At 60.9% G+C, this 15,192-nt stretch overlaps 3 protein-coding genes across 7 annotated transcripts; 1 reads left to right on the top strand and 2 right to left on the bottom strand.

The window, feature by feature from the left end:
* Positions 1 to 571: 571 nt before the first annotated feature.
* On the bottom strand, positions 572 to 3,511 carry SLX1A (SLX1 homolog A, structure-specific endonuclease subunit). 4 transcript variants are annotated; one of them, XM_032431185.1, is made up of 6 exons: positions 3,304 to 3,511; positions 2,633 to 2,684; positions 2,202 to 2,540; positions 1,020 to 1,147; positions 767 to 854; positions 572 to 685 (listed from the first exon to the last, which is right to left on the bottom strand). In XM_032431185.1, exons 1-6 carry the CDS (start codon positions 3,489 to 3,491, stop codon positions 656 to 658), a joined length of 825 nt encoding a protein of 274 aa, XP_032287076.1. In that variant the 5' UTR covers positions 3,492 to 3,511; the 3' UTR covers positions 572 to 655. The 4 variants fall into 4 exon arrangements, with proteins under 4 accessions (XP_032287076.1, XP_032287077.1, XP_032287079.1 ...); XM_032431186.1 differs by lacking the exon at positions 572 to 685 and having other exon boundaries at positions 772 to 915; XM_032431188.1 differs by lacking the exons at positions 572 to 685; positions 767 to 854; positions 1,020 to 1,147; positions 3,304 to 3,511 and adding an exon at positions 2,857 to 2,948 and having other exon boundaries at positions 1,864 to 2,540.
* A 242-nt stretch (positions 3,512 to 3,753) lies between these two features.
* Positions 3,754 to 4,644, top strand: BOLA2B (bolA family member 2B). 2 transcript variants are annotated; one of them, XM_032431189.1, is made up of 3 exons: positions 3,754 to 4,008; positions 4,098 to 4,195; positions 4,482 to 4,624. In XM_032431189.1, exons 1-3 carry the CDS (start codon positions 3,946 to 3,948, stop codon positions 4,579 to 4,581), a joined length of 261 nt encoding a protein of 86 aa, XP_032287080.1. In that variant the 5' UTR covers positions 3,754 to 3,945; the 3' UTR covers positions 4,582 to 4,624. The 2 variants fall into 2 exon arrangements, with proteins under 2 accessions (XP_032287080.1, XP_032287081.1); XM_032431190.1 differs by having other exon boundaries at positions 3,762 to 4,008; positions 4,136 to 4,195; positions 4,482 to 4,644.
* A 2,034-nt stretch (positions 4,645 to 6,678) lies between these two features.
* On the bottom strand, positions 6,679 to 12,321 carry CORO1A (coronin 1A). The gene is made up of 11 exons (XM_032430775.1): positions 12,200 to 12,321; positions 10,411 to 10,609; positions 9,113 to 9,235; positions 8,888 to 9,017; positions 8,594 to 8,778; positions 8,318 to 8,437; positions 8,001 to 8,105; positions 7,738 to 7,883; positions 7,564 to 7,621; positions 7,236 to 7,451; positions 6,679 to 6,896 (listed from the first exon to the last, which is right to left on the bottom strand). Exons 2-11 carry the CDS (start codon positions 10,606 to 10,608, stop codon positions 6,792 to 6,794), a joined length of 1,386 nt encoding a protein of 461 aa, XP_032286666.1. The 5' UTR covers position 10,609; positions 12,200 to 12,321; the 3' UTR covers positions 6,679 to 6,791.
* Positions 12,322 to 15,192: the final 2,871 nt, after the last annotated feature.

The raw sequence follows: 15,192 nt of genomic DNA, 5'->3' as shown, positions 1-15,192 counted from the left end.
GGGGTTGGGGCGGAGCAGAGGCGGTGCAGGCTTTCTGAGGCAGCAGGGAGACAAAACAGCAAGAACGCAGAGTCTCCTAACCCTGGCAGTGAGTCCAGCTCCCGAGGATTTCATGGAGACTCATTCATGATTGGTGACAGAACCATGGCCCCCACAAGGTGCTTTTCTTTCACTGGGTTTAAAGGGGCTCCCAAACAGAGACAAGAAGGAGTTGGGGCTTAGAGAGCCACAGAGCCCCGTAGGGTAGCATATCCCCCCACCCATCCCACTTTTGGCCTCTGTCCTTACTGTTTGGATTAAAGTCCAAAGTCAAGCTGGGCACTGGATTTGGATGGGCTCTGAGTCAAGGGTGTGAGTCTCCCAAGCACTCAAAGAATTGTGTGACGTCAGAAGCATGCAGGGGAAAGCTGAGGCACATGGGCCTCCAGGAAGAGGAGAGCCTGGTCCAGGTGAGTGAGCGGTCCCCTCCCACTCTGCTCTTCTCAGGCCCCAGTGACTGGCAGGGCCTCTGTTTCCTAGCTCCAGCGCTGTCCCCCACCCCCCCACCCCCGCCCCAGCAAACACCAGAAAGTTCCCTTAACTCAGACTCTTTATTGTACTCAAATAAAAAGTGCCCAGACCCACAGGGGAGGCAGAGGGTTGGGGGCGCTGAGGATCAGGTCTCCAGCATGTCTGTCCAGTGTTCCTGTGGAGACAAGAGGACTGGTCAAAGGCAGCCTCGGGTGTGGGGTGGGGTAGGGAGGCTGGGGCCAAAGCCACGTCTCACCTCTTCTAATTCCAAGTCCTCCTCTTCCTCCTCGGCTCCCATCTGGCACAGCCAGATCAGGTCTCCCCACAGCAGTGAGTTCTTACAGCTACCAAGGGGTGCAGTTGGTAGGAGACAGTCAGGATCACAAGCCTCCTGCAGGCTAGGCCCTGGGTGCCAAGATAAGGACTCAGCTGCCCCGGGGCCTGGACTTGGACAACCGGCACCATCCTCCCAGAGCTCGACCACGCTGGGGCGGGGCTGTTGGACTCACCCCGGGCACTGGCCCTCTAGGGGCAGAAGCTGCCCTGGCTCCTCTTGCAGGAACTCCTCTGCTAGGCAGATCACGTGGGCTCTTAGGTGGCAGCCAGGGTGGGGGCAGCACAGGGGGCCCTCTTCATCCTGTCAGAAGTGGCAGGCAGGTAAGAGAGAAAACCAGGAGGAATGATGTAGCTAACACTCAGAACTTCTATTGACCAGACACTGTTCCAGAGGCTTCACATTAAACAACGCTATGAGGCATATACTATTATTTGCGTTTTATAGATGAAACTGAGGCATGGAGAGGTTACAATACTTGCCCACAGGGACTAAGCTTGCCAATTTCCCCTGAGCATTAGCAGTGATTATATAAACAGCATTGGCCCCTGCAGCCAGACCTATAGTTCTTACAGGCTAAGTGATCTCAGGCAGGTCACTTAATCTCTGAATGGCAAGTACTCAATTTACATTTCCTGAGAGCTCAGAAGTCAGGCCCATCAGGCTCAGCTAATTTGTTAAATATTTATTGGCTACCTGCTGTTTGCCAGACGCTTTTCTACAGCAGTGAACAAGAACTGCCTTGTATTGGGGCAGGGGAGAAACTGACAATAAGATAAAACACCCACTATGTTACACAATAAGTGTTTAGGCTTTAAGGGGGAAAAAAAGGCAGGGGAGTGTACAAGAAAGAACTGCAGTTTTATTTTTTTAACAATTTTATTTATTTATTTGACAGAGAGACACAGCGAGAGAGGGAACACAAGCAGGGGGAGAGGGAGAGGGAGAAGCAGGCCTCCCGCTGAGCAGGGAGCCCAGTGCGGGGCTCGATCCCAGGACCCTGGGACCATGACCTGAGCCGAAGGCAGACGCTTAACGACTGAGCCACCCAGGCGCCCCAAGAACTGCAGTCTTAGATGGGAGAGACAAGGAAGACCTCGCAGAGAAGGAGAAGGTGGCATTTTATAAAGACTGAAATGAAAGGTCTAGGGAGGAACCTTCCAGTCAAAGGGGAAGGGTAAAGGCCCTGAGCAGGAGGGTACCGGTTTCGAGGAATGGCAGCCAGTACTATCATCCCCATTTTAGTGATGAGGGCAAAGGGTGTCAGTGGGCCGCCCGATCCTTCAATAAACAGCTGCATCCCAAGTCGTTGGACCCCTGGCTTGCAGCGACCTGGAGACGAGGTAGGGCGGCTCACCTGGAAGGAGCGCGCGCACAGGGCGCAGCAGGCCTCGGCGTCTTGGTCGGGCTCGGACTCCGGGTCAGCTAAGGGGTCGGCTCGGCGCCTCGAGGCCGAGGCGCGGGGCGGCGGAGGCCCGAAGGCCAGCGGCATGTGCGGCGGCGGCGGCGGGCACAGCTCACGTCGGAAGTCGGCGCGCAGCCAGCGCACGGTGAGCGGGAGGCGCGCCCAGGGCGGCGCGCGCAGCATGTGCGCCAGCACGCGCAGGTGGAAAGCGAAGGAGGCCTCGCTGCGCAGGCGCGGGCCCACGTGCGCCAGACGGCGCGAGGCGTGCGGGTGCTGCCAGGCCCACTCGAACTGCGGTAGGGCAGTAGGGGCTTCAGGGCCGCCCGGTTAGGCCCCAAGCCCCAGCCCGTCCTCCCACCGCCCCCCCCCGTCTCCTTTCTTACCCTAAGGGCAGCCACGGCGGAAGGGAAGCCGTGCACGATAAGCACCATCTCCCTGGGGACGAGAACGAGCACGGGGCCCGTGAGAGCCCGCCCGAACCGGTGTCAAGCCGAATCCGCTCGCCATGGTTCGACCCCAGTCCCACCCGGGAGTGGAGTTCTCACGCCCGGCTTCAAACCTCGTCCGCGAGGCTCCGCCCCCCTCGTGGAGGTACGTCCCTTCGCACCTGCCAACCTCAGGCCCCGCCTCCAGCACAGGTACTTAACTGCCCTCCTCAGTTCCTCCCCCTTGCAGGCTCTCTCTTTACCAAACCCCGCCTTGTTCATCAGCCCGCTGTCACGGGACCAAGCCTAGATCATCAGTCCCCTTCCTACCCAACCCCTTCCTTCATCCCACAGCTGAGTTTCACAGGGCTCCGCCCCCCCCCCACCTCGCACCGCCCCCCCCACCACGCACCGCCCCCACCACCACGCACCTCCCCCACCACCACCACGCACCTCCCCTGTGATAGGCCCGCCCCCGTCGCCAGGACCCCGCCCCCCGGCCCTGTTATCGACCACCACACGGGCTCCGCCCACTGGCCTGGCCCTGCCCCTCTCGGCAGGGCTCTCCTCCTCCGAGCCCCGCCTCCTCCTTGAAGCCCTCCTCCAGACAGAAATCCGCTCCCTCTTACCAGGGCCCGCGTCCGCTGGTCCGCCAGGCCCCGCCTTTTTTGCGGCCCCCGTTGTGCTGCTGGACCCGACGAGCAGGGTTGACGGTGAACCCCACGTAGACGCGACCCCGGTGCCGAGGGTTCAGGCAGTAGAGCAGGTAGACGCCGAAGAAGCGCCCGGGCCTCGCCGCGTCCCCCGCAGGGCCCATCGGGACTTGTGGGTTGATTGCTGCGACCTGTGACCTCAGGGAGGGCTGAGTTGCCAGGGCCGCAAGATGCTTGTCTCGGAAAAAGCGTTTGGGGGCGATCCCGAGGTACCCTAGAGGCCGCAGCAAATGCAGGTTCGCGCACCCTCTCCTGGCTGGAGTAGGGTGTCCAAACCGGCCCACAGAACCCAGGCTGCGATGCAGGCGGCGGACACCTATTAGCGCCCGAATCCGTCCTTGAGCAGATTCTGATTGGCTGGCCGATGGTAAGCGCGGAAGCCCAGGACAGTTAGAAAGCTGGGCTTGCGTGAGGGCGGAAGTGCCGGGTTTACGGACGCCTTAGGGCGGAAGTAGAGGCCTCAGCGGAAGTGGCGTCAGTAAGGGCGGAAGCAGTGTGGCTGGGGTCGGAGCTGGGGTTCCATCCCGGCTGGGCTGCCGCCCCTTCTGGGCCGCCGCAATGGAACTCAGCGCCGAGTACCTCCGGGAGAAGCTGCAGCGGGACCTGGAGGCAGAGCATGTGGTGCGTTGAGCGGCCTGGATTCTCCCAGCGAGGGGGAAAGCGCGCCTGAGGGGCGGATTTCACACTCTCCCCACCGTTCTGCCCCGTAGGAAGTCGAGGACACGACTCCCAACCGTTGCGCGTCCAGCTTCCGAGTCCTGGTGGTGTCGGCCAAGTTCGAGGGGAAGCCACTGCTTCAGAGACACCGGTGAGGCCTCGGGAGTACCTCGCTCGGCGCGATCCCAGCGCTGGGACCCCAACCCAGGCCACTCCCCAAAACCTAACTCCCTCACCCCCGCCGGTGGGGCCCTACACCGTGAACCACGGCCCCAAGGATCCCGCCTTCGTGGCCCCTGTATTGAGACTTAGGCCCTCTGCCTCTTTGGTTCCCAAGTCCCGGGGACACAACCTGGGGAGTCTCCTGGGTCACCCTACCTTCGGAGGCCACGACTCAGGCCCCGGCCTTCCATTTCGTAACCCCATCTCTCCCCCAGGCTGGTGAACACGTGCCTAGCGGAAGAGCTTCTGCACATTCATGCCTTTGAGCAGAAAACCCTGACCCCAGAGCAGTGGGCCCGTGAGCAGCAGAAATAAGAGACCGAGGCCTGCACAGCCATTAAATTATGAATCAGGGCCAGCTTCTGTGTCAAGTGTGTTGTGTGTGGGAGGGATGCTGAGCTTGAGTCCAGAGCCTGGTTTCTCCCTGCCCTGCCACTCTGCATTGTCTTACCTTGGACAAGTCCTTCACACACAGGCCTCCGTGTCTCCGCTTATAAAATGAAAGTTCTATCCTTAAAGCCTCTTCCAGGGCAGGCAGCACTGATCTTCTCCGTAATTCTTGGTTGAACCCTGGGAACACTGCTGCTATTCATTGGCCGTTACCCGGGGGTCCTGCCTTCTGCCGGTTTTCAAGATGCACAGATGGAAAAGTACCCAGGGTTTCAGGGTGCTGGCCAATTTAACAGACTTCCCCCACTCCCCAACATCACTCTAATGTCAGAGGCATAATAGAGGATCCCACACTTCCCTGCAGGTTAGCCGGCCCCTCGGGGTCTCAGGGGAGGCGATACCCCGGCAGGGATGCCGCGGCACCTGGAATGCTGCTGTTGTCTGGTTCACTGGGGAAGATCCAGTGGCCTGTTAGCCCAGGGCTTCATGTGGCCACAGTTGCCCCTGGGGAGACCATGAGAGTTTCAGGAATGGAGCTGCGGGCAGGAGATAGGGATAGGGTTAAAGCAGGAAAATAAGGCCACCTGGGCCATAGAATTGGGGCACATGATACTTGTAGTATCGATGTTAAACAGGTGCCAAGATTGGTAAGGCCTGGCCCAGATGCGGTCCCTGGGACCCAGGAGGGTAGCAGGTGACCCAGATGGGGCCAGGGCTCTTTGGGGGTGAAGGATTGCCATCTTCAACCATCCCTCCACTCTGCTCCCCTTTTCAGGGCCAGTTTCTTGGTCCCTAAATAACCATCCCACTTCCTCCCTCCCTCTTGTTCCTGTCAGAGGGAGAATGGGCTAGTGAAGCTGGAAGTCATGGTGATGACAGATTAACCCTTCTGGGTTCCTGGGATCCTTTCCTGAACTTTCCTCGGTTCCCTTGGGCCAGGAGGAGAGCCAGTGACTGAGTGTACTCAAGTACGACTTCACTAGGAGGCCACGTCACCACCGCTGTGCAGGAGAGGCTCAGGGAAGGAATGTTGCTTTAAGAGGCCCACATTCCAGATTTTCTGCTTCTCTCTTTATCACACCCCTGATTGGATCCACCCACTGTGTTCACAGAACTGCGATGCTATCCCTCCCCATTTTATAGAGCACCTGAGGCCTGGAGAGAAGTGACTGGCCCAGGGTCACATGGCTTGCGTAGAGATTGAGACTCAGATGGGCCGACAGGGACGTCCATGCAGCTGCCTCTCTAAGCAGATGTTTTTCCCCCGTGTGCGGAAGTCAGGGGTGGTGAATGAGGCACTTAGTCCTTGCTGTGGTCCCTGTGTGGTATGAGGTGAGCTCTGCTGTGGCCAGGACACCCAGCCCACCCAGCCCTAGCCCCACAGAGTTGGGCATCAGACACCCACATCTAAGCCCCCACTTGACAGGGCCTGACTGGGCTCTTCGGTCTGGGGAGGGTCCCAGAGTGAGGGACTGAGAGGCAGCAACACGGCAGGAAGACTGGGAACCAGAAGGGGGGACGGCTCATGAGTCAAGGTCTGCCTCCCGCGGGCCCCTCTCCTGCTCTGTGCTTCCGTGTCCTCGCCTGTAAACCAGGGTTCGGTTCTAAGCTTTGCCCTCACAAAAGATCCCCTGATTTTGCTCCCTTGGGCTTGCAATTTGAAACGTGTCCCGTAAGGGCCGCCTTCGTGTTACGTGAGTTATGTCCCCACCAGCAACAGTGACAGCAGTCGCACGCAGCGACCTGTGGTTGACCAGGAAAGGCAAATTCTGAGTCATTGGGAATTTTTGAGGCCCCAGGCAAGGGCCTTGCATAGCTCAGACCCTGCCAGCTCAACCAACGCGAGCATGGGGCGGCTCCCCCCCACCGCGGCCTGTCCTTGTGGCCTGGGGTGCCCGGAGGTGTCCCCCCAACTCCTGCTGTGGGCCAATCTCATCAAGGCAACCGAGGGGGCAGCTCGAGGGCAGGGCAGTTCAACAGACCCAGCATCCAGGTGGCCATCGGAGTCAGAGGTACCAGAAAATAAAGCCATTTTATTATTATTTTTTATCTGCCATCGTGGCCTGAGGAGAAGGGTGCGAATGGCGGGAGGGAGGGAGGTGAGGCTGTGACCCCAGCTGAGGCCCGAAGGTCCTCTACTTGGCCTGGACTGTCTCCTCCAGCCGATCCAGGCGCTGCTGGAGCTCCCGCACCGTGGCCTGGAGCTTCCTCATCTCCTCCTCCAGCCGGGATACGGCGTCCTGGGGGGTCCAGTGCGGCATTAGTCCCAGCTCCATCCTGGGCTCCCCTCACCCCGGCCTCCCCCCTCCACCCTGCCAAGAGCTCCGGGGCTGGCCCTTCTGTCTCTCAGCTGCTGCCCAGACAGCTGCAGGCCAAGAAACCCGAAACCTGCTTTCTGAGGCCTCGGGATTCCTCGCTCGTGGCCCCCAGAGGGTTGCTCCCCCTGCAGAGGATCCCCAACGTGAGTGTAGGATGGCCCAAACACCGGCCTCCTTCCGGTGGGACAAGACCACATCCGTAGCAGCCCCCGCCCTACGCGTCTTCCCGTCCTGACTCCCAGATTCCCATCCACTTCTCACCGAGCTGGGCGTCCCGCTGGCCTCCGGTGCTGTCTTCCTGCGCCCGGTGTCCAGGCCCCGGTTGACTCTCAGCTCGCGGCTCTTTGGAGGCACGTAGCCGTCCTTGAGGGAAATGAGGAGGGGCCCGGCATCCCGGCCCCCCAGCCACTCCTCGGCCGTGAGGGCGGCATCGGGCCCTGCAGTGGGTGGGTAAAGGTCCTCCTGGAACAGGTCCGACTGTGGGCAAGGCCAAGGCTGGTTAAGAGAGTGCTCGGGCCACACCACCACCCTGCAACTGTGCAAGGCCAGTGCTTTGCCCGGGGCCCTGGAAGGGACATGGGAGCATCACCTTTCTAGGCACTGTCATGGCAATGGGCTCGCACCTCCGCTCGTGCAGCTTGTAGAATCTGTGGAAATAAGAAGGTGAGCAACGCCCGTGGCATGGTTGGGCCGGAACCGAAGGTCCGCCTGGGGTCAGCGCTGCCCAGGGAGCATGCTCAGGTCAGGGGCAGGGGGCAGTCACCTGGCAATCTCACACTTGTTCACCTCCAGGCCACGTTTGGGCATGTAGCCCATGCCCCGCTGGGACTCCTTGGAACTGAACATGGAGAGATAGTGCAGGAAGGGGGCCTCGGAAGTGATCTCGAAGTACCGGATAGAGCTGTCACCCTGCAGGCGGTGGGTGCAGATGCGGGGATCAGCACCACACGGTCCTGCAGCCGGGTCCTCTCCAAGCCCTCCCCCCGCCCCACCTCCTGCCCGCGAGCCCCTGCCCGACTGGGACACCTTGCCACAGAGGTAGACTATGTTGGTGTCGGGGTCGAAGAAGGGCAGCAGGACGCCGCTGCTGGTGTCCAGTTCCTGCAGGGACAGCGGCTCCTCCAGGTGCTTCTGCAGGGATTGGGGAGACAGGGAACAATGAGCTGGGCCACGTCGGGCCTGGCAAGAGCCTACTGGGCGGGGACTCGGGGAGGGCCCTCACAGAACAGCCAGTGGAGACCCCCATCCCACAGAGGGTAAACTGAGGCCTGTGGCTCTCTGTGATCGGGCAAGTGGCAGGGCAGGGACTAAGCCCATCTCTGCTCCCCCTACCCGGCACTCACCGTGTCCCACAGCGCCACCTGCCGTTCACTCATGCGGCTGAAGCCTGTGGTCAGGATCTTTCCATCAGATACAAAGACTGCGCGCACAGGCCGGGTCCCCTCATGGGGACGGTCCTTCTCCTGGAAGGAAAGGGAGGTGGCCAGTCAGGTACCCACACACACATCCTAAGCACCAGGCTCCAGCCGAGGGCGACGGGTGGCATCCAGGGACCCGGCTGATGGTGCGTGGGAGGGCAAAGTTCCGAGGGTCAAGGGTCATGATTCGGGGCCACTCACAGTGACGATGGTGCCTTTGCGGGGCTCGATGATGCGCACGCGCTTGTCCCGGCAGGAGGTGCAGATGAGGGCGCCGTCTCGGCTCCAGTCCACGCTGTAGATGGTGTCCGGGTGCACGTCGGAGCCGAGCGTCAGCACGGCCGCCCCAGTGCCCACGTCCCACACCAGGATCACGTTGTCACAACCTGGGTGATAGCCCCAGTGTTAGAAGCCCTGAGCCTCCCTCCCTTGCTGTCTGGCGACCGGCCTACCCCTCTCCCCTCTCCCCTCTCCCCCCACCCCTCCCCCAGGTACCTGCACTGAGCAGCACGTTCTGGGCTGTGGGGTGCCACACCACAATGCCCACGCGCTTGGTGTGGCCCTCCAGGGTGACGACGGGCTCCCGCAGGGGCAGCGTCAGGCCCCCGTCAGGGATCTCCCACACCTGCAGAGAAGGGGCCAGTGAGACTTGGGGGCTCCCCACGGCAGGCCCAGTGCTGGAGCTCCCCCGGCCCTCGTGCCCCCTCCCCCGCCACTCACCATGACTGTGCAGTCCTCAGAGCCACTGGCAATGACGTGATCATTGTGCGGGCACCAGGCGATGTCCAGCACGGGGGCTGTGTGGCCACAGACCGTGGGCACGTTCTTGTCCACACGTCCAGTCTAGGGGGCACAGCAGGGCCTCTGAGGGAGGGACTTCTGCTCTCCCAACCTGATCCAGCCCCCCCCCCCTTCAGCGAGGCACAGAGAGGAAGGCAGCGGGGTCCCTGCAAGGTGGAGCCGGGGGCCTAGGGCGGGAGGGTTTGGTCCTCTGCCCCAGACCCAGAAGTGTCTGGGCATCTCGGAAGGACTGGCCACAGGTCATGCAGGACGGGGCTGCGGGGCTGGGTACCAGGGGGCGCACTGGGCCCTGGTCCTGCCTCACTGGCAGACCCTGACCAAGGTCATGACATCTCTGCCCCCACCCCCCTCTCACCAATGCCCGGGGGCCGGCACTCCCACCCCAGCCTCCCCAACGGAGGCTTTCCTGGGGATGAGAGGCCAAGGCCCTGGGCAGGAGAGGTTGTATTCAGATTAGGGTTCCCCAGGGAAGTGTGGGGATGGGCAGGGGTGCTTCCAACAGGATAGGGACCAGGGAAGTCTGTCCTAACTGGCCCCAGGCAGGAGCAGAGGTTTGGAAATGATCGCTTCCGGGGACAGCTGCTGCCGCAGGGCTTCCTGTGTGAAGAGCGAGCCCAGCTCTCGCCCCACAACCACTTCCTCTTCTCTTGGCTTCCATCGGCCCTTTTAAGGTAACAACTTAGGGCCCATCTCCCCTTCCTGTCTCACCCCCCAAGAGCACAGGAGTGTGCTGGGGGTGGGGGTCAGCAGAGCGGAAGGGGGGGTGCGAGCAGGAGCAGAGGGGAGGCAGGTCTGGGGGAGGGGAGAGGGCCTCTTACATCCTCCCTGCCTGCAGCCGGCGGCTGGGGGGGGGCTCTCTGGGGCTGAGATGGGGGGGGCCCAGGCCCAGAGCCCCTCCCACCCTGAGAGCACCGCTGGGTCTGCCCGGACCCCATGGAGCCCTCTCTGTGCTCCGGAGGGGATGAGGCCCCGGGTCTGCAGGACTCGCTGTGTGACCTTTCTGGTGTCACCTGAGCTTCAGTTTCCACGAGACCACTGCACGTAGGAGCTGGAGGAGGCGGAAGGCTCATGTGGCCCAGCTCAGTTTTACAGCTGACAGCGCTGCAGCCCAAGAAGGCTTGGTGACAGTCACCTAATCAGGACCCCCGCGGGGCCACTGGAGGACCAGAGGCCCCCTCAACTGGAAGACCGCTGCCCCAAGGGCTCTAGGGGCTCACCTTGCCCAGGGGCAGCACCAGGAAGGCCCCTCCCCCACTGGCCTCGCAGATCAGGGCCACGAATTTGGGGTTGACAGCACAGAAGCCACTGTCCCAGGTGGTCTGTGAGACGCGCACGTCCTCATAGCACTGGTCGGCCTTGGCTGGCTGTCCAAACACGTGGCGGAACTTGCTGGAGCGGACCACCTGCCGGCTCATCCTGGGGGGACACGTGGATTTGAGGACTTTTCTCCCTGCGGTCGACTCTGACCTTAGAGTGTCCCCCAGGACACCCCCTCAGCTGGTGTTAAAGGTCTCAGCTAACTTCCCCAGTACCAGCTCCCTGGGCTCCCTGGGCTCCCTGCCCCCTCATCCGGAACTGCCATCCTGTGTCCCTCTTGCTCGCCCTCCTCACCCCTTCTCACTCCTGGCCAACCCGCAAGGCCCACCTTCTCTGCCCACCCCGGGCCTCGCGTCTGTACCCTCGGCCTCTAGGGCAGAGCCCGGTGTGGGGTAGCACCAAGACCCATCTGTCGACTGCTGCCAGGCTCGGCCCCTCCTCTCCAATGGCTCACACTCCCACCCTCTGGGGGCCTCGGTGGCGACAGCCTGGAGGGTGGGTTCGCTCAGGCACAGCAACCACACTTCACATCCCTCACACCCACATGGGGAGCGTCCTGAAGGCAGGGGCCCTCCCTCACCTTCTGCACAGGGCTGGGCATCCAGAGGGAAGCAGCATGTGGGCCTGCCCAGGAGGCAGGTCTCTGGGCTCCAGAAACAGGCAGATGGCTTGGGTCCCACTCTCTCCTCCCCACACCTCTGCCTCTCGAGTCTGCCTAAGCAGGTGCCCTTAAGTGCCATCTCCACCTGCTCTGGAACTATGCACGGGAGGGGAGAGATGGCGCTGACTTCTCTGGGGTCCCCGAGGATGGTTTCCCCCATCTGGCTGGGTGGAGAGCGATTGAAACTGCGGGGATTGCCTCCGGCTGCCCAGGCTCCAGGCCCCATCCTGACACCCAAGTGCATCCCCTTCCTGCGCCGTGTAGGGGCCATGCGGCCCGCTCAGAGGGCACCCTCCCAGGCCTCTATCCCACCTCTCCAGCTTCGCCCCTTAGACTACCTTTGGCCCTGGTCCTTCTCGCTGCCCCCCCAGCCCCCCACCCCCACCCCACCCCCACCCCTCCCCAGCCTGCCCTGTGAGGCTTCAGGAGGCTCCGGGTCCACCTGCCCAGAAAGCAGGTGAGGAGCAGGTGGAGAAGCAGTCCAGGGGCAGGGGGATCAGTCCCAAGTGAGAAAGCTGGGCCTGGGGCGAGGGGAGCCCCAAAGCCGAGGTTGGGGGACAGGAAGCCATCGCCCCACCCTGCCTCCTCCCCCACTGCAGGTATCAGGCTCAGAAACCGCGGAAAGGGGAACTTGGTCTTTTCTTGTTTTGCTCTCAACCCCTTCCTGTCTCCAAGCTCAGGGCAGCTGCTCGGCTCACCCCACCCTGCCCCCACTCCCACCCCCACCCCGACGCCCATTCTGGCGCGAGCCAGGCCCCCGGCTCCCCCACCTCCATCTTGGCTGCGGTGGTCCCTCACCCTGGCCTGTGCACAGCGCCCCGGGACACGCAGATGGACCCTCCCACGCACAACCCCCCCCCCCCGGGCGAGTCCCCTGCACGCGCGGCGCGGACGGTTCTGTCCCCTGTCCCAGCGGCGCGCTGACAGCCCGTCCGCCCCCACGGCCGGCTTCCGCCGAGCTCACGCCTGCCCCACAGGTGGCCCAGGGCAGCGATGCCCGGTCCCTTGCCCCGGGGACCCAGGCTTACCTGCTGCTGAGAGATGGGTGACCCCCCAAATGGAGGAGGGAGAGGAGGAGGAGGAGGAGGAAGGAGCCGGCGGAGCCAGAGACAGCCCGCTGAGGATGCTCTTGTCAAGACAATGAATGAGAAGCGGCGTCTGCCCGCCTCCTTAGGGGTGGCAGCGCCCCTTTGGGCGGAGCTCTTAAAGGGGATAGCCCTTCTCCGGGCGGAGGCACCGCCCCCCTCCCCCCCCCCCAGCCCGCCGCCGCCCCTCCCTCCGCCCAGCTCGGCCTCGCCTGCCAACTCCGAACCCAAACAGATGCTGCCGGCCAGTCGCTGACAATCTAATCGGCACTTTTGTAATGTCAAAATGCAAAAATACCCTGTTCCTTCTTCCCTCCTTCAGTCCGCCCCCAGCCCACTCACCATCCTGTCCCTGGCATTCACAGAAGCGCCCATCGGGCCCCCATGCCCACCCCCAGCTAAGGCTGAGCTGCCTTCCGCCTCCCACTCCCAGACCGGGGGTGGGAGCCGAGCCCTGGGGTCTCGTCCAGGCTCCTACATTTACAAACGGTGGCCTTGGGAGAGTCACTTCTCCTCTCCCATCTCCTGTCTTCATCCAGGAGCACTTCCGACCCCGCCTGCCTCACAGGGAACCAATGAATTACTCTGGCATCACAGGGGCGGCCCAGGTCGATGAGTCAGGGTCAGGTACCTGTCCCCAGAGAGCTCTCAGCCTCCTGGAGGGAGAGGAGCGCAGGGATAGCTCCAAGGATGCTAAAACAGAGGAGGAAGCCAGACTCCATGCTCAAGAGGAAGGAGGACGCCATGGTCATCCTTGGATTCAGAGACGGCGTCATGGGGAGGGCAATGCACAGGGCAAAAGAGGCTGACTCCAGAATCAGATTGCTTTCCAAGTTCGGCTCCTGGCTGTCACACTACCGAGTGACCCTGGGCAGGCTACTTAACCTCCCTCAGCCTCAGTTTCTCCCTCTGTAGGAGTCATGCCTAGCTCAAGAGGTTATGGAGAAAGCAAAGCTTTATGTACCTCATTTGGAGTGTAACAAGTGCTTAATAAATGTTGGCTCTCCCCGTTGTTACTATTTACCAGGTGTTGCGGCTGGACCTGAGGAGGTGAGCGAGGGCCAACAGGCACCACTGGTGGAGGCCTTGTGGGCTGAGGGGCAGCTGAGCAAAGGCCCAATAACGTGATTCTTCAAGGGACTGGCTCACATCCCACCGCCACCACTGACTGGCTGCATGCTCTTGGCCGTGAAGTCTAACCTCTCTGAACCTCAGTTTCTTCATCTGTGAATGGGGGATAAATACGATCTGTCCTGCCCTCTCTGCAAAGTGATAAGGCTCAAATGAGACAAAGCATGTAAAAGTGTTCCACACGATTCAGTCACAGGAACCTGCGGGTGGTGGTGTTCCTGACGGCCTGCCGCTGGACCGGAACGGACTGGGCCGGGATGTATAGTGTGCACCGGAACTGGTAAGAATAACAGGCGGCGTTTACTGTGCATCTACTCCGTGCGGGGACTGTCTGGGCCCTGTGAATATGCCTCGCTCCTTTAATCCGCACAACTCCTCTAGGGGGCAGATACCCCCTCCATTTTACAGAGGAAACAGGCTCACACTGCCTTCCATCCTGGAGCGCCTCCTTTCCCGGCAGAGGACCAGTGCGTTGGCGAGAGACCTGAAAACCATGGCCCGGAAGCAAGAGCCTGACAGGCGTGCAGAGGGACAAGCTGGGAAGCACAGACGCTGCTTTCACATCCCAGCGGGTCTGCAGTGTGGGGTGGGCCGGGCGGGTATGGGGCCGCCGCAGAGGACTGGGAGGCCAGTGATGGAAGTTATGTTTCGGCTTCTCCAGAAGCAGATGTCCGGAGAACACAAGACTGAGCGTCTGGTGGGTGGTGAAGGTCCTGCCGTGAGCCTCCTCTTGTATCTAAGAAGGGGCTGACTGCTCCCAATGAGGGGCGTTGGGACAGTGTACCTGTTGGGTGCTGTTGGCCCAGCATCTTACCAAACCCTCTCTCCTGGGGGCCGCATCTGGATTTTCCTTTGGGGGACCAACCTTTCCTTACTGGCAGTCCCCGAAGTTCAAGAGGGTATCCCAGGTGAGCACAGGGCCGCAGTTCCACAGTCAAAGCAATCTTTTTTGCTTGGCTCAGGGATGGGCACTTGATTCAAGGCTATGTAATCAGAAGCAGATTCGTTGGAGCTGCTAGAAAAAAGAGCCCTCTTTCCCCTGGGGGTTAGTAAGCTGATAGGCTATAAGGTTAGCACTAGCAGTGACTATCTTGTCACCACATAGGAAAAGTTGGCTGGAATCAGCCCACACAGACGACTGCAGAAGCGAGATATGAAGACTGACATATTCTTGACATCATTTGAGTATCTGGATCAAGCTGTGCCTGAACCCCTTAGCCTTTCTGTCACATAAGACATAGGTTCCTGGGGCGTCTGGGTGGCTCAGTCGTTAAGTGGCTGCCTTCGGCTCAGGTCATGATCCCAGAGTCCTGGGATCGAGGCCCACATCGGGCTCCCTGCTCAGCGGGAAGCCTGCTTCTCCCTCTCCCACTCCCCCTGCTTGTGTTCCTGCTCTCGCTGTCTCTGTCTCTGTCAAATAAATAAATAAAACCTTCAAAAAAAAAGAAAAAGAAAGACATAGGTTCCTTTTTCCACATAGGCCAGTAAGTTTGAGTTGGGTTTCTGGCACTTACAACTGAAAGAGTCCTGATGAGTACATCTGCTATGGAGCAAGACAGGACTGCCCTCAAGAGGCTGTAGAGCATGATGGAGTCAGACAGACCCGGAGAACTGCAGCTTCACCATGTCCTGCTGCCGGGCAGAGGGATGTTTCCTCACCTATAAACCATGCACAGTATTGGTCACTTTCTAGAATGCGTACTCACCCCCCAGCTTCAACAATTATCAACACGTGGCCATTGTTGATTCATTTCTTCTTCCACATTATTTTCTTGGCATCTATTAAAACAAATCCTAGACATCAT

Source organism: Phoca vitulina, unplaced genomic scaffold, assembly GCF_004348235.1.
Source record: "Phoca vitulina isolate PV1807 unplaced genomic scaffold, GSC_HSeal_1.0 scaffold45, whole genome shotgun sequence".
Lineage (NCBI taxonomy): Eukaryota > Metazoa > Chordata > Mammalia > Carnivora > Phocidae > Phoca > Phoca vitulina.
The sequence above is the reverse complement of the archived record's forward strand: the minus strand, read 5'-3'. Positions and strand labels throughout refer to the sequence as shown.